We start from the raw sequence: 16786 nt of genomic DNA, 5'->3' as shown, positions 1-16786 counted from the left end.
AGGTCCTCAGGCTGACACAGGGATATATAAGACAGTGTGAGAGGGCTCACTCAGAGGGGCTCTTAACTGGTTTCAAAAGGGTCTGGTGACAGGTTGGATGCATGAGACAAGTGCTCGGGGCTGGTGCACTGGGAAGACCCAGAGGGATGGGATGGGGAGGGAGGTGGGAGGGGGGATCGGGATGGGGAACACATGTAAATCCATGGCTGATTCATGTCAATGTATGGCAAAACCCACTACAATATTGTAAAGTAATTAGCCTCCAACTAATAAAAATAAATGGAGGCCCCGCCCCTTCCCCCGCCCGGGCGGCCATGGCCATTCCCGGCATCCCCTATGAGCGACGGCTTCTCATCATGGCGGACCCTAGAGATAAGGCGCTTCAGGACTACCGCAAGAAACTGCTGGAGCACAAAGAGATTGACGGCCGTCTCAAGGAATTAAGGGAACAATTAAAAGAACTTACCAAGCAGTATGAAAAATCTGAAAATGATCTGAAGGCTCTACAAAGTGTTGGGCAGATTGTGGGTGAAGTACTTAAGCAGTTAACTGAAGAAAAATTCATTGTTAAAGCTACAAATGGACCGAGATATGTTGTGGGTTGTCGTCGACAGCTTGACAAAAGTAAGCTGAAGCCAGGAACAAGAGTTGCTTTGGATATGACTACACTAACTATCATGAGATATTTGCCAAGAGAAGTGGATCCATTGGTTTACAACATGTCTCATGAGGACCCTGGGAATGTTTCTTATTCTGAGATTGGAGGACTCTCAGAACAGATTCGGGAATTAAGAGAGGTAATAGAATTACCTCTTACAAACCCAGAATTATTCCAGCGTGTAGGAATAATACCTCCAAAAGGCTGTTTGTTATATGGACCACCAGGTACAGGAAAAACACTCTTGGCACGAGCTGTGGCTAGCCAGCTGGATTGCAATTTCTTAAAGGTTGTATCTAGTTCTATAGTAGACAAGTACATTGGTGAAAGTGCTCGTTTGATCAGAGAAATGTTTAATTATGCCAGGGACCATCAGCCATGCATCATTTTTATGGATGAAATAGATGCTATTGGTGGTCGTCGGTTTTCTGAGGGTACTTCAGCTGATAGAGAGATTCAGAGAACTTTAATGGAGCTACTGAATCAAATGGATGGATTTGATACTCTGCATAGAGTTAAAATGATCATGGCTACCAACAGACCAGATACACTGGATCCTGCTTTGCTTCGTCCAGGCAGATTAGATAGAAAAATATATATTGATTTACCAAACGAACAAGCAAGGTTAGATATATTGAAAATCCATGCAGGTCCCATTACAAAGCACGGTGAAATAGATTATGAAGCAATTGTGAAGCTTTCAGATGGCTTTAATGGAGCAGACCTAAGAAATGTTTGCACTGAAGCAGGTATGTTTGCAATTCATGCTGATCATGATTTTGTAGTACAGGAAGACTTCATGAAAGCAGTCAGGAAAGTGGCTGATTCTAAGAAGCTAGAGTCTAAATTGGACTACAAACCTGTGTAATTTACTGTAAGGTTTTTGATGGCTGCATGACATCTCTTGGCTTAATTTTAAAAAAGTTAAGGAAAATTATGTATGTATTGGCAATGATCTCATTAATATCATATGAATAAAAATGTGTATGAATAACATTGTAAAAATTAGTAATTCAGTAATTCTGCTTTTAAGAAGTACAGAGGAAATTTGTATGTTTGTTAATGTTGCATTTATTGCAGCAGAAGTCAGAAGAGTATGTTGAAGCTTTTTGTATTTGCTGTATGAGTATTTTGTAAAACCTTGAAAATGGTTTGAGACAGTAGTACCAGGGAGCATTTCTTATGACTTATTTTATATCACTTGTTTTCCTCATCCTAAAAAGTTTAATAAAATCTGTTTAATTAAAAAAAAAAAAAAATAAATGGAAAAAAAGAAAAAGTGCAGATAAGATGGTAGACTTATGCATGTACATTGTAATGACATTAAATATAAATGAGCAAAATTGTCCAATTAAAACTCTAGCCTTATTGGGTTAGATTTTACAATAAATCTCCTATAAGTTTCTTATAAAAAAAAAAAAAAAAAGGTCTGGTGAGAGTGGGGATGCCAGAGAAGGGGAGAGAAGTTGGCTCAGGCAGAGAACCAGGGGACATAGCCAAAGGGACACAGAAGACACAGCAGCTTCCCAACCTACTTAAGCATCAGAAGATCAGCTTCCACAGTCACCCCATCATGATCCTCTCAGCAGGGATCTTGCTACAAACTGCCCTCATCAAGAAGTTTTCCCAGATGGCTGCAGAAGACAGGATGCACAAACTGAATGGGGATAGAAGGACACAGCAAGCCTGGCAGGAGTCACATTCCCCATGTCACTGACTTCAAGATGCTTCTTTTATTCTTCAAGGAGGGGTTTCTCTCACATTCCCTTCCCTATAGTATTACCTTCTCATATCAACCTCAGCTGCATGGGGGCCAGGCAACCACAAGAGGCCATGCTAGGAAGAAGGGAACAGAAGAGATTCATCAATACCCGCTTTCCCAAAGAGCAAGCGGGTCTCATGTCACATGCACTCTTTCTGGCAAATTCTCCTAGGTAACTGGGAGACTGTATCAAATGTAGAAGCAAAGGATCTTATAGGAGGCTCAACAAAACTGTTCTCTGGCGGGGGAGGCTCTTGGGAGACTAGACTCCAAGAGCCCCAAGCATTAGTACACAAGGTCAAAGAGTAACAACAGTAGACAGGCTCAGGTATGGAATAGTGTTTTGTACTGTATCCCATCTGATCCTCATAACCACACTGTGAGGAATGAAGATCAAGTGTAATTCAAGGAGGAATCTGAGCCTTAGGAAAGTTAAAACAATCTGTCCCAAATCGGGACCCAAAAGGACTGCCTATAGATATCCATTCCACTGTGTCTCACACTGCCACCTGGTGGGCAAGACCCACTGGCCGACTCCACCATTCCTCCACTCCCAGGACGGACCTCGCAGGGACCCGACCAAGCGTGCTTGTTTCTAACTCCTTCCCATGACTCTCCCTGAGGAGAGCTTTGTTTTTTTCTAAGAGGGCTGAGCTCTGGCAGCTGACATCCCTAGAGACTGTGGATGTGGACCTGGGTCATGAAAAGGAGAGATTAAGGTTAACCCTTTAGTGCTATGGACCGAGCAGTCAGAACCTTACCTACCAAAGGCTCCCTCTTTGCTCCTCTTCCTTCTGCACTGATGCTGAAAAACAAAAAGGCATGAGGGGCTTGAACTCAATTCTTACTCTCCTCTCTCTAGGCAAGTTGCAGACATTTATTATATATGAACAATATGATTTTCTACATTGAATTAATGAAATTCTGAGTTCTTATCCAGAAATCATTTTTTAAATGATTAAAGTATTTTCTATGTTTTTTCCTTTTAAAATCTCAAACAAATGTTTTTTGTATGTGATCCTCAGTTGATTTTTTAGTTAGTAGTCCCTTAATGATAGAGAAGGAAATGACAACTCACTCCAGTATTCTTCCCTGGAAAATTCCATGGACAGAGCAGCCTGATGGGCTACAGTCCATGGGGTCACAAAGACTTGGCCATGACTGAACACATCACTACAATCCTTAATGAAAAGGGTAAATAATATCAGATCAACAAGGGCATGAATTTTCAATTTGATAGGATTTTACCCCCTGATAGAGCTTAATTCAGTCGCTCAGTCATGTCCGACTCTTTGCGACCCCATGAATCGCAGCATGCCAGGCCTCCCTGTCCATCACAAACTCCCGGAGTTCACTCAAACTCATGCCCATCGAGTCAGTGATGCCATCCAACCATCTCATCCTCTGTCGTCCCCTTCTCCTCCTGCCCCCAATCCCTCCCAGCATCTGGGTCTTTTCCAATGAGTCAACTCTTTGCATGAGGTGGCCAAAGTATTGGAGTTTCAGCTTCAGCATCAGTCCCTCCAATGAACGCCCAGGACCGATCTCCTTCAGGATGGACTAGTTGGATCTCCCTGCAGTCCAACGGACTCTCAAGAGTCTTCTCCAACACCACAGTTCAAAAGCATCAATTGTTCGGTGCTCAGCTTTCTTCACAGTCCAACTCTCACATCCATACATGACCACTGGAAAAACCATAGCCTTGACCAGACGGACCTTTGTTGGCAAAGTAATGTCTCTGCTTTTTAATATGCTATCTAGGTTAGTCATAACCTTCCTTCCAAGGAGTAAGCGTCTTTCCATTTCATGGCTGTAGTCACCATCTGCAGTGATTTTGGAGCCCAAAAAAATAGTCTGACACTGTTTCCACTGTCTCCCCATCTATTTCCCATGAGGTGATGGGACCAGATGCCATGATCTTAGTTTTCTGAATGTTAAGCTTTAAGCCAACCTTTTCACTCTCCTCTTTCACTTTCATCAAGAGGCTTTTTAGTTCCTCTTCAATTTCTGCCATAAGGGTGGTGTCATCTGCATATCTGAGGTTATTGATATTTCTCCCGGCAATCTTGATTCCAGCTTATGCTTCTTCCAGACCAGCGTTTCTCAAGATGTACTCTGCATATAAGTTAAATAAGCAGGGTGACAATATACAGCCTTGATGTACTCCTTTTCCTATTTGGAACCAATCTGTTGTCCCACATCCAGTTCTAACTGTTGCTTCCTGACCTGCATACAGGTTTCTCAAGAGGCAGGTCAGGTGGTCTGGTATTCCCATCTCCTTCAGAATTTTCCACCGTTTATTGTGATCCACACAGTCGAAGGCTTTGGCATAGTCAATAAAGCAGAAATAGCTGTTTTTCTGGAACTCTCTTGCTTTTTCGATGATCCAGTGGATATTGGCAATTTGATCTCTGGTTCCTCTGCCTTTTCTAAACCCAGCTTGAACATCTGGAAGTTCTCGGTTCACATATTGCTGAAGCCTGGCTGGGAGAATTTTGAGCATTACTTTACTAGCGTGTGAGATGAGTGCAATTGTGCAGTAGTTTGAGCATTCTTTGGGATTGCCTTTCTTAGGGATTGGAATGAAAACTGACCTTGTCCAGTCCTGTGGCCACTGCTGAGTTTTCCAAATTTGCTGGCATATTGAGTGCAGCACTTTGACAGCATCATCTTTCAGGATTTGAAATAGCTCAACTGGAATTCCATCACCTCCACTAGCTTTGTTCGTAGTGATGCTTCCTAAGGCCCTCTTGACTTCCCATTCCAGGATGTCTGGCTCTAGGTGAGTGATCACACCATTGTGATTATCTGGGTCGTCAAGATCTTTTTTGTACAGTTCTTCTGTGTATTCTTGCCACCTCTTCTTAATATCTTCTGCTTCTGTTAGGTCCATACCATTTCTGTCCTTTATTGTCCTTTCATATTGCTTTCATATTGCTTACATGTTGAAATGACTGTTGAAAAGAAATTTCTGATTAAATTTGCTCTTTTTTTTGAAGATTTTTTGATGTGGACCATTTTTTAAAGTCTGTCGAATTTGTTACAATATTGCTTCTGTTTTATGTTTTGTTTTTTTGGCCCTGAGGCCCCAGGTGGGATCTTAGATCTCCTACCAGGGATTGAACTTGTACCCCTTGCATTGGAAGGTAAAGTCTTAACCACTGGAACACCTGGGAAGTCCCTCAAATTTGCTCTTAATGCCTCTTAATATTTGCTCAAATGTCTCTTAATATTGTCAATTGAACATTTTGTATGTGACCACCAGCTTTTTCATTTCTCTCTGCTGTACAGCATTCTTTTAGTGCTTATCACTCAGAAACACTCTTTCACAACAGACCTTTGCAGCACTGGTGATGACCCTCATTGAATCTTGGGTCTCACTCTGTAGTCAACTGTGAGGATTCATTTAAAAGTGAATTTCCTCTACACAATATAAAGGAAATCATTTATCAAAGGCAACTTCAGTGCACATTATTACACACAATATTATGGGGACAACAATGGCATAATAACTATTAACATGCCAAAGAATACACAAACAATTGTGTTTGTTGTTAAAAACTTGAGATTTCTATATAAATACTTTAAAATATTTATGAGAAAATGGATCATGTCCTGTAAGAAAGAAAAAAAGATGTGAACAATGGAAAAAATAGCCAAAAGAACATATAGCTGTTACCTCTGATAAGCAAAGTTTGCAGTAGAAGAAGGTGGGGGAAAAAAAGAATCTGTCTTTTCCCCCCTCCTTGGCCACTCTGCTTGGCTTGTGGGATTTTAGATACCCAACCAGGGATTGAACCCAGGGCCCAGTAGTGAAAGCATCAAGTCATAATCACTGGACCACCAGGGAATTCCCAAGCCTGCTTTTTGTTAAAAGAAATTACTATCTGACTTTTAAAACAATATGCATACATTACTTTGATTAAAAAAAAGAAAACTAATTTTAAATCCAGGAATCGAACTCAGGTCTCCTGCATTGCAGGCAGATTCTTCACCATCTGAGCCACCAGAACACAGATACTAAGGTTGCCCTAAAAATATGCCCAACCCAGAAATCTAAAGCTTTGTTGGTTATCAGCCCCAATGAGGAATAGTGTTTAGAACTGACAAAGTATGGGGAGCTGAATCTGAAAACTGCACATAAAACCAGGCAATCAAAAGGGCTATATATTGAACATGTGAACAAATCTGCATGCTGGAAACCAGAGCCAATGAAAAAAAACAATCTGTCTCTGGTGACACTAAGGATGTGAAACCAAGCAGGACCCTACGTGGATCCTGGGCAAGGAAGTTTTTCTGTGTCTCCCATTTCCTGTTTGTAGGAAATAGGCTTCAGCCTCCATGACCTCTCCTGAGTTCCAAAAGGCAGGTTCAAACAGTTGCTAATCAGGGAAGGGAAGGGATGCAGAGACCAGAGAGGAGCAGTGAAGAAACAATAGTGCAGCCTTGGGACAGGATCCAGGCTTTGCCTCAAGGGATACACATATAACTGTTTTTGAGCTCTTCTGCAAACCTAATGACATATGTGTTTGCTCAGTTGTGTCCAACTCTTTTCGACCCCATGGTCTGTAGCCTGTGAGGCTCCTCTGTCCATGGGATGTTCCAGGCAAGAATACTGGAGTGGGTTGCCATTTCCTACTCCAGGGGATCTTCCCGATCCAGGGATCGAACCTGCATTTCCTGTGTCTCTTGCATTGGCAGGCGGATTCTTTACCACTGCTCCACCTGTGGAAGATGATAACTACTAGATGAAGCATTTTCATTCCAGACATGTCAGTTTGATAACCTCCAAAATCACGGAAGCTCATCAGGAGAATACCTAAAGCCAGATTAGAGGAATGCAGGTCCTACACACACCCTGACCCTTTTCAACAACCCACCCTTGAACCACTGCATGAAGTTCAGTTTAGTTCAGTCCCTCAGTGCTGTCTGACTCTTTGTGACCCTGTGGACTGCAGCACACCAGGCTTCCCTGTCCATCACCAACTGCAGGAGCTTGCTCAAACTCATATCCATGGACTCAGTGAAGACATCCAACCATCTCAACCTTTGTCGTCCCCTTCTCCTCCTGCCTTCAATCTTGCCCAGCATCAGGGTCTTTTCCAACGAGTCAGTTCTTCACATCAGGTGGCCAAAGTACTGCAGTTTCAGCTTTAGCATCAGTCCTTCCAATGAATATTCAGGATTGATTTCCTTTAGGATGGACTGATTTGATCTCCTTGCAGTCAAGGGACTCTTAAGAGTCTTCTCCAACACCACAGTGCATCAATTCTTCAGCACTCAGCTTTCTTTAAGGTCCAACTCTCACATCCATACATGACTACTGAAAAAACCATAGCTCTGACTAGATGGACCTTTGTTGGCACAGTAATGTCTCTGCTTTTTAATATGCTGTCTAGGTTGGTCATAGCTTTTCTTCCAAGGAGCATCTTTTAATTTCATGGCTGCAGTCACCATCTGCAGTGATTTTGGAGCCCAAGAAAATAAAGTCTCTCACTGTTTCCATTGTTTCCCCATCTATTTGCCATGATCTAAATTTTTTGAATGTTGAGTTTCAAGCCAGCTTTTTCACTCTTCTCTTTCACTTTCATCAAGAGGCTCGCAGTTCCTCTTTGTGTTCTGTCATAAGGGTAGTGTCATCTGCATATCTGAGGCTATTGATATTTCTCCTGGCAATCTTGATTCCAGCTTGTGCTTCATCCAGCCCAGCATTTCGCATGATATAGTCTGCATATAAGTTAAATAAACAGAGTGACAATATACAGCCTTGACGTCCTCCTATCCCAATTTGGAACTAGTCTGTTGTTCCATGTCTGGTTCTAACTGTTGCTTCTTGACCTGCATACAGATTTCTCAGGAGGCAGGTCAGATGGCCTGGTATTCCCATGTCTTTAAGAATTTTCCATAGTTTGTTGTAATCCACACAAAAGACTTTGGCGTAGTCAATAAAGCAGAAGTAGATGTTTTTCTGGAACTCTCTTGCTTTTTTGATGATCCAATGGATGTTGGCAATTTGATCTCTGGTTCCTCTGCCTTTTCTAAATCCAGCTTGAATGTCTGGAAGTTCTTGGTTCACGTACTGTTGAAGCCTCACTTGGAGAATTTTGAGTATTACTTTGCTAGTGTGTGAGATGAGTGCCATTGTGCGGTAGTTTGAACATTCTTTGGCATTGCCTTTCTTTGGGATTGAAATGAAAACTGATCTTTTCCAGTCCTGTGGCCACTGCTGAGCACATGGCACTCAAATTTACTGGCATACTGAGTGCAGCACTTTCACAGCATCACCTTTTAGGATTTGAAATAGCTCCACTGGAATGCCATCACCTCCACTAGCTTTGTTTGTATTGATGCTTCCGAGGGCCACTGGACTTCACACTCCAGGATGTCTGGCTCTAGGTGAGTGATCACACCATTGTGGTTATCAGGGTCATTAAGATCTTTTTTGTATAGTTCTTCTGTGTCTTGCCACCTCTTCTTAATATCTTCTGCTTCTGTTAGATTCATACCGCTTCTGTACTTTATTGTGCCCATCTTTGCATGAAATGTTCCCTTATCTCTAATTTTCTTGAAGAGATCTCTAGTCTCTCCCATTCTATTGTTTTTCTCTATTTCTTTACATTGATCACTAAGGAAGGCTTTCTAATGTCTCCTTGTTATTCTTTGGAACTCTGCATTCAAATGGGTATATCTTTCCTTATTCTCCTTTGCCTTTAGCTTCTTTCTTTTCTCAACTATTTGTAAGGCCTCCTCAGACAATCATTTTGCCTTTTTGCATTTCTTTTTCTTGGAGTGGTCTTGATCATTACCTCCTGCACAATGTTACGAATATCCATACATAGTTCTCCAGGCACTGTGTCTATTAGATCTAATCCCCTGAATCTATTTGTCATTTCCACTGTATAATCATAAGGGATTTGATTTAGGTCATACCTGAATGGTCTAGTGGTTTTCCCTACTTTCTTCAATTTAACTCTGAATTTGGCAATAAGGAGTTCAAGATCTGAGCCATTGTCAGCTCCTGGTCTTGTTTTTGTTGACTGTATAGAGCTTCTCCATCTTCAGCTGCAAAGAATATAATCAATCTTATTTCGGTACTGACCATCTGGTGATGTCTATGTGTAGAGTAGTCTCCTGTGTTGTTGGAAGAGGGTGTTTGCTATGGCCAGTGCATTCTCTTAGCAAACTCAGTTAGCTTTTGCCCTGCTTCATTTTGTACCATTGCATAAAACTCCTCACCATTTCCCCCTGTGTTGGGACACACAGGTTTTGTTTTTGCCATGTAAATATATGTATTCCAAAAGTAAACAAAATTCACATTTTAAAGACTTAGTCCTCTCTAATATCAACTCTTTATCATGTCAACATTAGCTGAATCAAATACCACAAAATAAACACCAAAGTTTTCTCCAAAAAATCACATTTACCCAATGTTTTACAATATATGGAAATGCTTATTCTACAGTAAGTTTTCAAACACAAAATTTGACCTGATATTGTATGTAAGAAACATGCAGGACTTCCCTCATGGTGCAGTGGATAAGATCCACCTGCCAATGCAGGGGACATGGGTTCAAACCCTGGTTGGGGAAGATACCACATTCCTTGGAGCCCACAGGTGGTAACTACTAGAGCCCATGGTGTGCAACAAGAGAAGCCACCACAGTGAGAAGCTCACGAACCTCAACTAGACAGTGGACCCTACTATTGCAACTAGAGAAAGCCTATGTATCACAAAGACCCAACACAACCAAAAATAAGTGTCAACTACAAATTGGCTGATCTTCCCTGTAGCACAGATGGTAAAGAATCTGCCTGCAATGCAGGAGACCCAGGTTTGATCCCTGGGTCAGAAAGATCCTCTGGACAAGGGAATGGCAATCCACTCCAGTATTCTTGCCTGGAGAATCCCATGGACAGAGGAGCCTGGCGGGCCACAGTCCATGGGGTCGCAAAGGGTCGGACACAACTGAGTGACTAACAGTACTACTACTACAAATTGTCATTTGCCAAGAGCATTTGCTAGTGACTAAACAACAACAAGGGCATTTGCCATCTACCTGTGCTGCTGCAGCTGCCAACCTTCAATACCCTCTAAAGGGAATTCAGGGTGGAAAGTGAGGCACTCTGTGCTCCAGGGAAACTGATGGAACAGGTCTTTAGATAGTTAGGAACTTATTTCATGATCCCAATTCTTACATCTCTTCATATCTAGAAAAGTACTAAATTCCTTCACAGTGACTAGCAGAAAACCTTTTGTAAAATAAAGACTTGATTACGTTAACTTTCCCTTCACCAAAATTTTATACACTGACCTTCCCCTACTGCCTCTTTGAATCAGTCTCTCAGAGATATCTGAGGTGCTGTATGCTACACTGCAGTCCTCATTTTAGCCCCAAATAATACTTAATCACAGCTCTCACGTTGTGCGTCTTTTTAGTGGACATAAGCAAATAAATTCCTTTTTTTTTTTTTTTTTCAGTAACATTCCTGGGGACTTCCCTGGTGGTCCAGTGGTTGAGAGTTTGCCTTGCAGTGCAGGGGATATGGGTTTGAGCCCTGGTCAGTGAACTAAGATTCCACAAGTCTGGGAGCAACTAAGCCCTGCACTCTGGAGTCACTCGGTGCCACAACTAAGACCTCAGAGAGCCAAAATTTAAAAAGTAACATCTCCTCCTCTCTCTAGGAGGACAGAGCTAGAGTGCCTATCAAATACAGGACCTGACACACAGAAGACCCCCCAAAAAATGAAGCAAGAGATTTGAAGGCAGTTGCTTCGGATTCCCTTCTAGAAGCCTGCCCGGCCAGCCCCTCGGGATGGGCCCTCACCTCTGCGCGCCCACACCTGTGTTAACGGCTGGGGCCCGCCCCGCCCCCTGCTCCCACTGCCCGCCGCCCCCGGGGCCTCCCCACTTCCTCCTCCCACCTGAAACAATCCTCCTGGACAGGAGCTTCACCCTCCCGAGGACGCCAATCCCTCCCGGAGGGGCGGTTCCTTCAGGTTTCACAGTTCAGACCAGTCCTGACATTTTTGGAACACTGGGCCCCTCAGGTGCAGGGGAATAGAGCGTGTCAATCCCGCGGTGCTGCAACTGGAACTGGGTTGCTGGCCCTTCACTCGACGCATCGTTCTGGAGGAGGTGGGAAGGGGAAAAGGGAGGAGGAAGAGGAAAGAGGGGTCGGGGGAAGGGAGAGGGAAGGCGGAGGGAAAGGGAGGAAAACGAGTTGGGCAGTTTTAAGACAAGCTACGGCCGAATGTCGAAGCTGGCGCGCTCCGCGGCGGGACCTGCGCGCAGCCGCCGCACCCAGAGGCCTCTAGGATAAAGGAGTCCTGCCCCGGAATGGGCCCTGAGGCGTCCGAAAAGCCTTGCCCGAGCCTTGGCTATGCGCTCTGATCTCAAGTATGCTTACTTCAGCGTCCTGAGCTGTTGTCTGCTGGTGGCCTCCAAGAAGCCTGAGGAGACAGTCCTGAGGCTCGGCCTCGCCTCGAGCGGGCCCCGCCCCGTCCCGAGCAGGCCCCGCCCATGAGCAGGCCCTCTCCGGAAATCTCGCCCTTTCATTCATTCACTCTTAGAGTACTGAGCTTCAACAATGTACTAAGCGCCTGAAGGTGAAAGTCCTTCAGTCGTGTCCGACTCTTTGCGACCCTATGGACTGTAGTCCCTGGAATTCTCCAGGCCAGAATACTGGAGTGGGTAGCCTTTCCCTTCTCCAGGGGATCTTCCAAACGCAGGGATCGAACCCAAGTCTCCCGCATTGCGGGCAGATTTTTTACCAGCTGAGCCACAAGGGAAGCCCAAGCTAAGAGCCTGATGCTGAGGTTAAAACAGTGAACTGGGTAGACAAGGTCCCTGCCCTCGGATAATTAAGACGCAAGTTACAGTCTAGTGTGGAAAGTGCCTGTGGAGGAGGAGAGGATGAGGGCACCCGTCCTAGCTTGGGGGCGTCAAGGAAGGTGTCCCAGAGGAACACCTTTCACTATAGCAGGAAGAAAGGAGATTGGAGGCAATGATTTGGGATGATGCAAAGTTCTCATAGGATAGCTCCTGGTTTCTCTGAAAAGTGGAGCTCTGCCATATATATTAGGGGCCGGGAGAGAAAGAAGTGGAGAAAAGTAAAGAAGGTTTGAACTGATTTTGAGTAGAGTGGGAGAATTTACTAAGAAATAAATTACTTAAGCACCATGGTCAACAAGCTCTGCTTCCTGTTGTCTGTGTGTGCCGCATGATGGGAGTTTGTGGGGATTTAGTTCCCCAGTCAGGGATCAAACCCCCTCGGAGTCCTAATCACTGGACTGCCAGGGAAGCTTTGCCTGTTTTGATCACCCATGTATCCCAAATACTTAGAACAGTGCCTAGCACTTAGCAGGCCCTTAATAAATGGAATGCATGAATAAATGGCATTTCAAGTAATGATGGATTTGACCATTAGTCATAGACCATGAATTTATGGTGGCACCAACTTACCTATATGTGTGGTTCTATCCAATAATGCTGAGCTCTGCCTTCCTAGAGAGCAGCTCTGGCATTGAGTTGGGATTTTCCCAGATTGAATTGATGAATGTTGATTAGGTAATGAACCATGAAGTCTGTCCTGGAGAGGGAAGAAATAAAGGCAAGAGGTTGTTTATGGACGGGGAGAAAGTGGAAAGATCAATGGACTAGATATCCGGAGAAGATTGAAGAGTTGGTATTCTAGGATAAATCTGGAGGTTGAAGTTAGAGAGATGTAAGACTATATTATTTCAGAAAGTAGAGTGTTTCCTGGTGATGATGCTTCAGATATGGCCATAGTTGGATAGGAGCACAGGTAAAGGACTCTGAGATGAAAATGTCTAGGAACTGAGTCTAGGTCATTGAATAGGGCTATCCACAGTGATATTTGGGTCTCCCATAGATTCCCCTCCTTCAAGATCTCTGCTCAAAAAAAAAAAAAAGAAAGATCTCTGCTCTATGCCCCATCCAACCCTTTCCCCAACCTCAGAGGATCTGCATTGCATTCATGTTTCAATTTAAGCCTCAGATCTCAAAAGATCTGGCATGGCTATGGGCCAGAAAACAGAATGGGGTAGTTAGAGCTGTAGTGGACATCTCTCTTATGCCATCTTGTTTTGGTGCCAGCAGGCATGCACCTTTCCAAAAACAGTATGTCTGTGTCTCCTGAAGGAGTGACTATACCCCTGCTTCTTTGGTCTCAGTCCACGTGCAGGTGGAGTGTTCCTCCCTCCACACCCTTACTCTAGGAGTGAGTGATTCAGACCTGTCAGCTGAAGCATTGTTCCCCTGTGTGCAGTTCAGTGAGTAGTGCAGTGATGGACACGTGACCAATTGGAATCCGTAAGCACAATATTGTCACAGCAACACCACATTTTCAGCTTCACTTGAACTTGCTGCCACACAACACCTGAAAATAGTCAGCACATAAGACAGAGAGTCAAGAAATGGAAAACGGGGGAATTCTCTGGTGGTCCAGTGGTTAGGACTCCGAGCTTCTACTACAGGGGGCATGGGTTCGATCCCTAATCAGGGAACTAAGATCCTGCAAGCCATGCAATGCAGCCAAAAAAAGAAAAAGAGAGGAAAGAAATGAAAATTGAATCCTGATGACATCAAATTGAACCCCTGCATCAATCCTATTACCTGAAGCCACCCCTAACCCTGGATTGTTCAGATATGAATCATACATTCCCATTTATTTACACTGGTTGGATTTTAATTTCTGTCACATATACCCAAATGATTCCTCACAATACAAGGGGATTCTCAATCTCTAACTCTGCCTTCTGGAATATCTGTATACTATGGGTACACAGAAATATAGATATAATAATAATATATAAATATTAACTTCTTTGTATCACAGATTCTCCTATGTTGAAAGAATATAACAATGCCTACTTTAAAGGGTTGTAAAGATTAAATGAGATAGTTATGTTAGGGTATAAATTTATCCCACAACCGAGGCAAAAGAAACATTACATTTACTTAATTTTTCTAAATTAAACTAAATCTGGCTCAAAACTCTTATTTATCAGGGTTGTAAGATATCTAATATTAATCATGATTGGTGTGGGAGCGGGGATTTTCCCCTCTTTAGTGTGGTATATACATTGACCAAACAAAACAAAAAACATTTAGGAAACAACCTGGGGTCTTGAGTCTGTCATGGTTGCCACTGGGATGTGCATTGTCTAAACTCATATGGTCCACACAAAGGCAAGTGACTCCACGGCATCTCTGCCAAGTGTGCACATCATCATCTTTTGCTACAGCTCCCCGGGCTATGTACTAGATATTTAGTGCCCTACCCGTTAAATCAGTGCTCCCTATGAGAAGTCCTGCCACCTCTTAACTGACTTTTTTAATATTTTATTTATTTATAGTTGGTTGTGCTGGGTCTTCCTTGCTATCCTCAGGCTTTTTCTAGTTGCAGAGAGCGGGAGCTACTCTCTAGCTTCGGTGCACAGGCGTCTCATTGTGGCAGCTTCTCCTGTTGCAGGGCACAGGCTCTAGGCACAGGGGCTTCAGCAGTTAGAGCACTGAGGCTTCAGCAGTTGCAGCTCTCCGGCTCTTAAGTGCAGGCTCAGTAATTGTGGCACATGGGCTTAGTCGTTCCACAGCATGTGGAATCTTCCTGGCATGCCTGCTCAGTCACTCAGTCAGGTCCAATTGTTTGTGACACCATGGACTATGCCCGTGAAGCTTCTCTGTCCATCGGATTCTGTAGGCAAGAGTGCTGGAGTGGGTTGCCATTTCCTTTTCCAAGGGATCTTCCTGACCCAGGGATCAAACTCGAGTCTCCTGCATTGGCAGGTGGATTCTTTACCACTCTACCACCAGGGAAATCCAACCTCCTAATGGACTTCTGTCACTCATGGAGCCTATTGCAACATCTCTTTTCTCTAGTCCCTGAACACATGGCTATCCTTTGGCAACTCCTCTTCTTTCAACCCAGCACTTCCTCCATCTTCTTCTTAAGAGCACCTTAAATTTTCATCCCACACAAGAGCCTGGATAAGGTTGTAGAACAGGTGTATTGCAGTTTGGGACTAGAAAATTCAAAACCCATTAACTATTCATAAGATAAGAAACCTATAATTCTTAGAAGAGAGGAGAGCAAAGTTACCTTTTCTTCCTACTGAGTATCTCTTTTGACAATGAATAGTCAGACTTTATTTTTTTGGGCTCCAAAATCACTGCAGGTGGTGATTGCAGCCATGAAATTAAAAGACACTTACTCCTTGGAAGGAAAGTATGACCAACCTAGACAGCATATTAAAAAGCAGAGACATTACTTTGCCAACAAAGGTCCATCTAGTCAAGGCTGTGGTTTTTCCAGTGGTCAAGTATGGACGTGAGAGTTGGTCTGTGAAGAAAGCTGAGGGCCGAAAAATTGATGCTTTTGAACTGTGATGTTGGAGAAGACTCTTGAGAGTCCCTTGGACTGCAAGGAGATCCAACCAGTCCATCCTAAAGGAGATCGGTCCTGATCTCCTTGGAGATGGAGAAGGAAGGATTCATTGGAAGGATTGATGCTGAAGCTGAAACTCCAATACTTTGGCCACCTCATGCGAAGACTTGACTAGTTGGAAAAGACTCTGATGCTGGGAGGGATTGAAGGCAGGAAGAGAAGGGGACAACAGAGGATGAGATGGCTGGATGGCATCACCAACTCGATGGACATGAGTTTGAGTAAACTCTGGAGTTGGTGATGGACAGGGAGGCCTGGCGTGCTGCGATTCATGGGGTTGCAAAGAGTCAGACACGACTGAGTGACTGAACTGAACTGAACTGAACTGAGCACACAGCATTTGGGAAATTATTCTGCCGTAAATGTAAATAAGCTGGCACAGAATAAGTATTCAGTATTGTCTCCTCTATTTCCTATCAGAACTCAAGTTACTTTATTCATCCAGAGATAGCAAACTCAAATACCATGCAGATAATACAAATGACTAAAAATAGACAAGTGTAAGAAAACAGAATCATAGCACAACATAAACAGAAACTGGTCTTCAGCCTTGGCTTTAACAAGGAGAACGTGGTGAGCTAGAAAGCACAGGGACACTAAAGGACCTTCTCTTTAGCTTTAGATGGTCTTAACTTGGTGGGAATGAGAGGCCTGTGTTGCTAGATTTTAGCAAGAAGTATTATTGTATACAATCTACTAATCTTGCAATGTTGGCTACTCATTCAAGTTGGCTTCCCAGATGGCATAGTGGTAAAAAGATCTGCCTGCCAATGCAGGAGTTGCAAGAGATGCGGGTTTGTCTCAAAGTGGGCGGGGGGCGGGTAACATGTATACCTATGGTTGATTCATGTTGAGGTTTGACAGAAAACAGAGAAATTCTGTAAAGCAATTATGCTTCA

The 16786-nt window shown here is 43.6% G+C and overlaps 1 protein-coding gene across 1 annotated transcript; it reads left to right on the top strand.

Moving 5' to 3' along the window:
* Window positions 1-292: 292 nt before the first annotated feature.
* On the top strand, window positions 293-1574 carry LOC122453267 (26S proteasome regulatory subunit 10B-like). The gene has a single exon (XM_043487211.1). The coding sequence runs from the start codon at window positions 315-317 to the stop codon at window positions 1524-1526; it is 1212 nt and encodes a 403-aa protein (XP_043343146.1). The 5' UTR covers window positions 293-314; the 3' UTR covers window positions 1527-1574.
* The last annotated feature ends 15212 nt before the right edge of the window (window positions 1575-16786 follow it).

The sequence above is a fragment of the Cervus canadensis genome, chromosome 14, assembly GCF_019320065.1.
Source record: "Cervus canadensis isolate Bull #8, Minnesota chromosome 14, ASM1932006v1, whole genome shotgun sequence".
Taxonomy (NCBI): Eukaryota; Metazoa; Chordata; class Mammalia; order Artiodactyla; family Cervidae; genus Cervus; species Cervus canadensis.
This window is presented reverse-complemented; position numbering and strand designations above follow the sequence as displayed.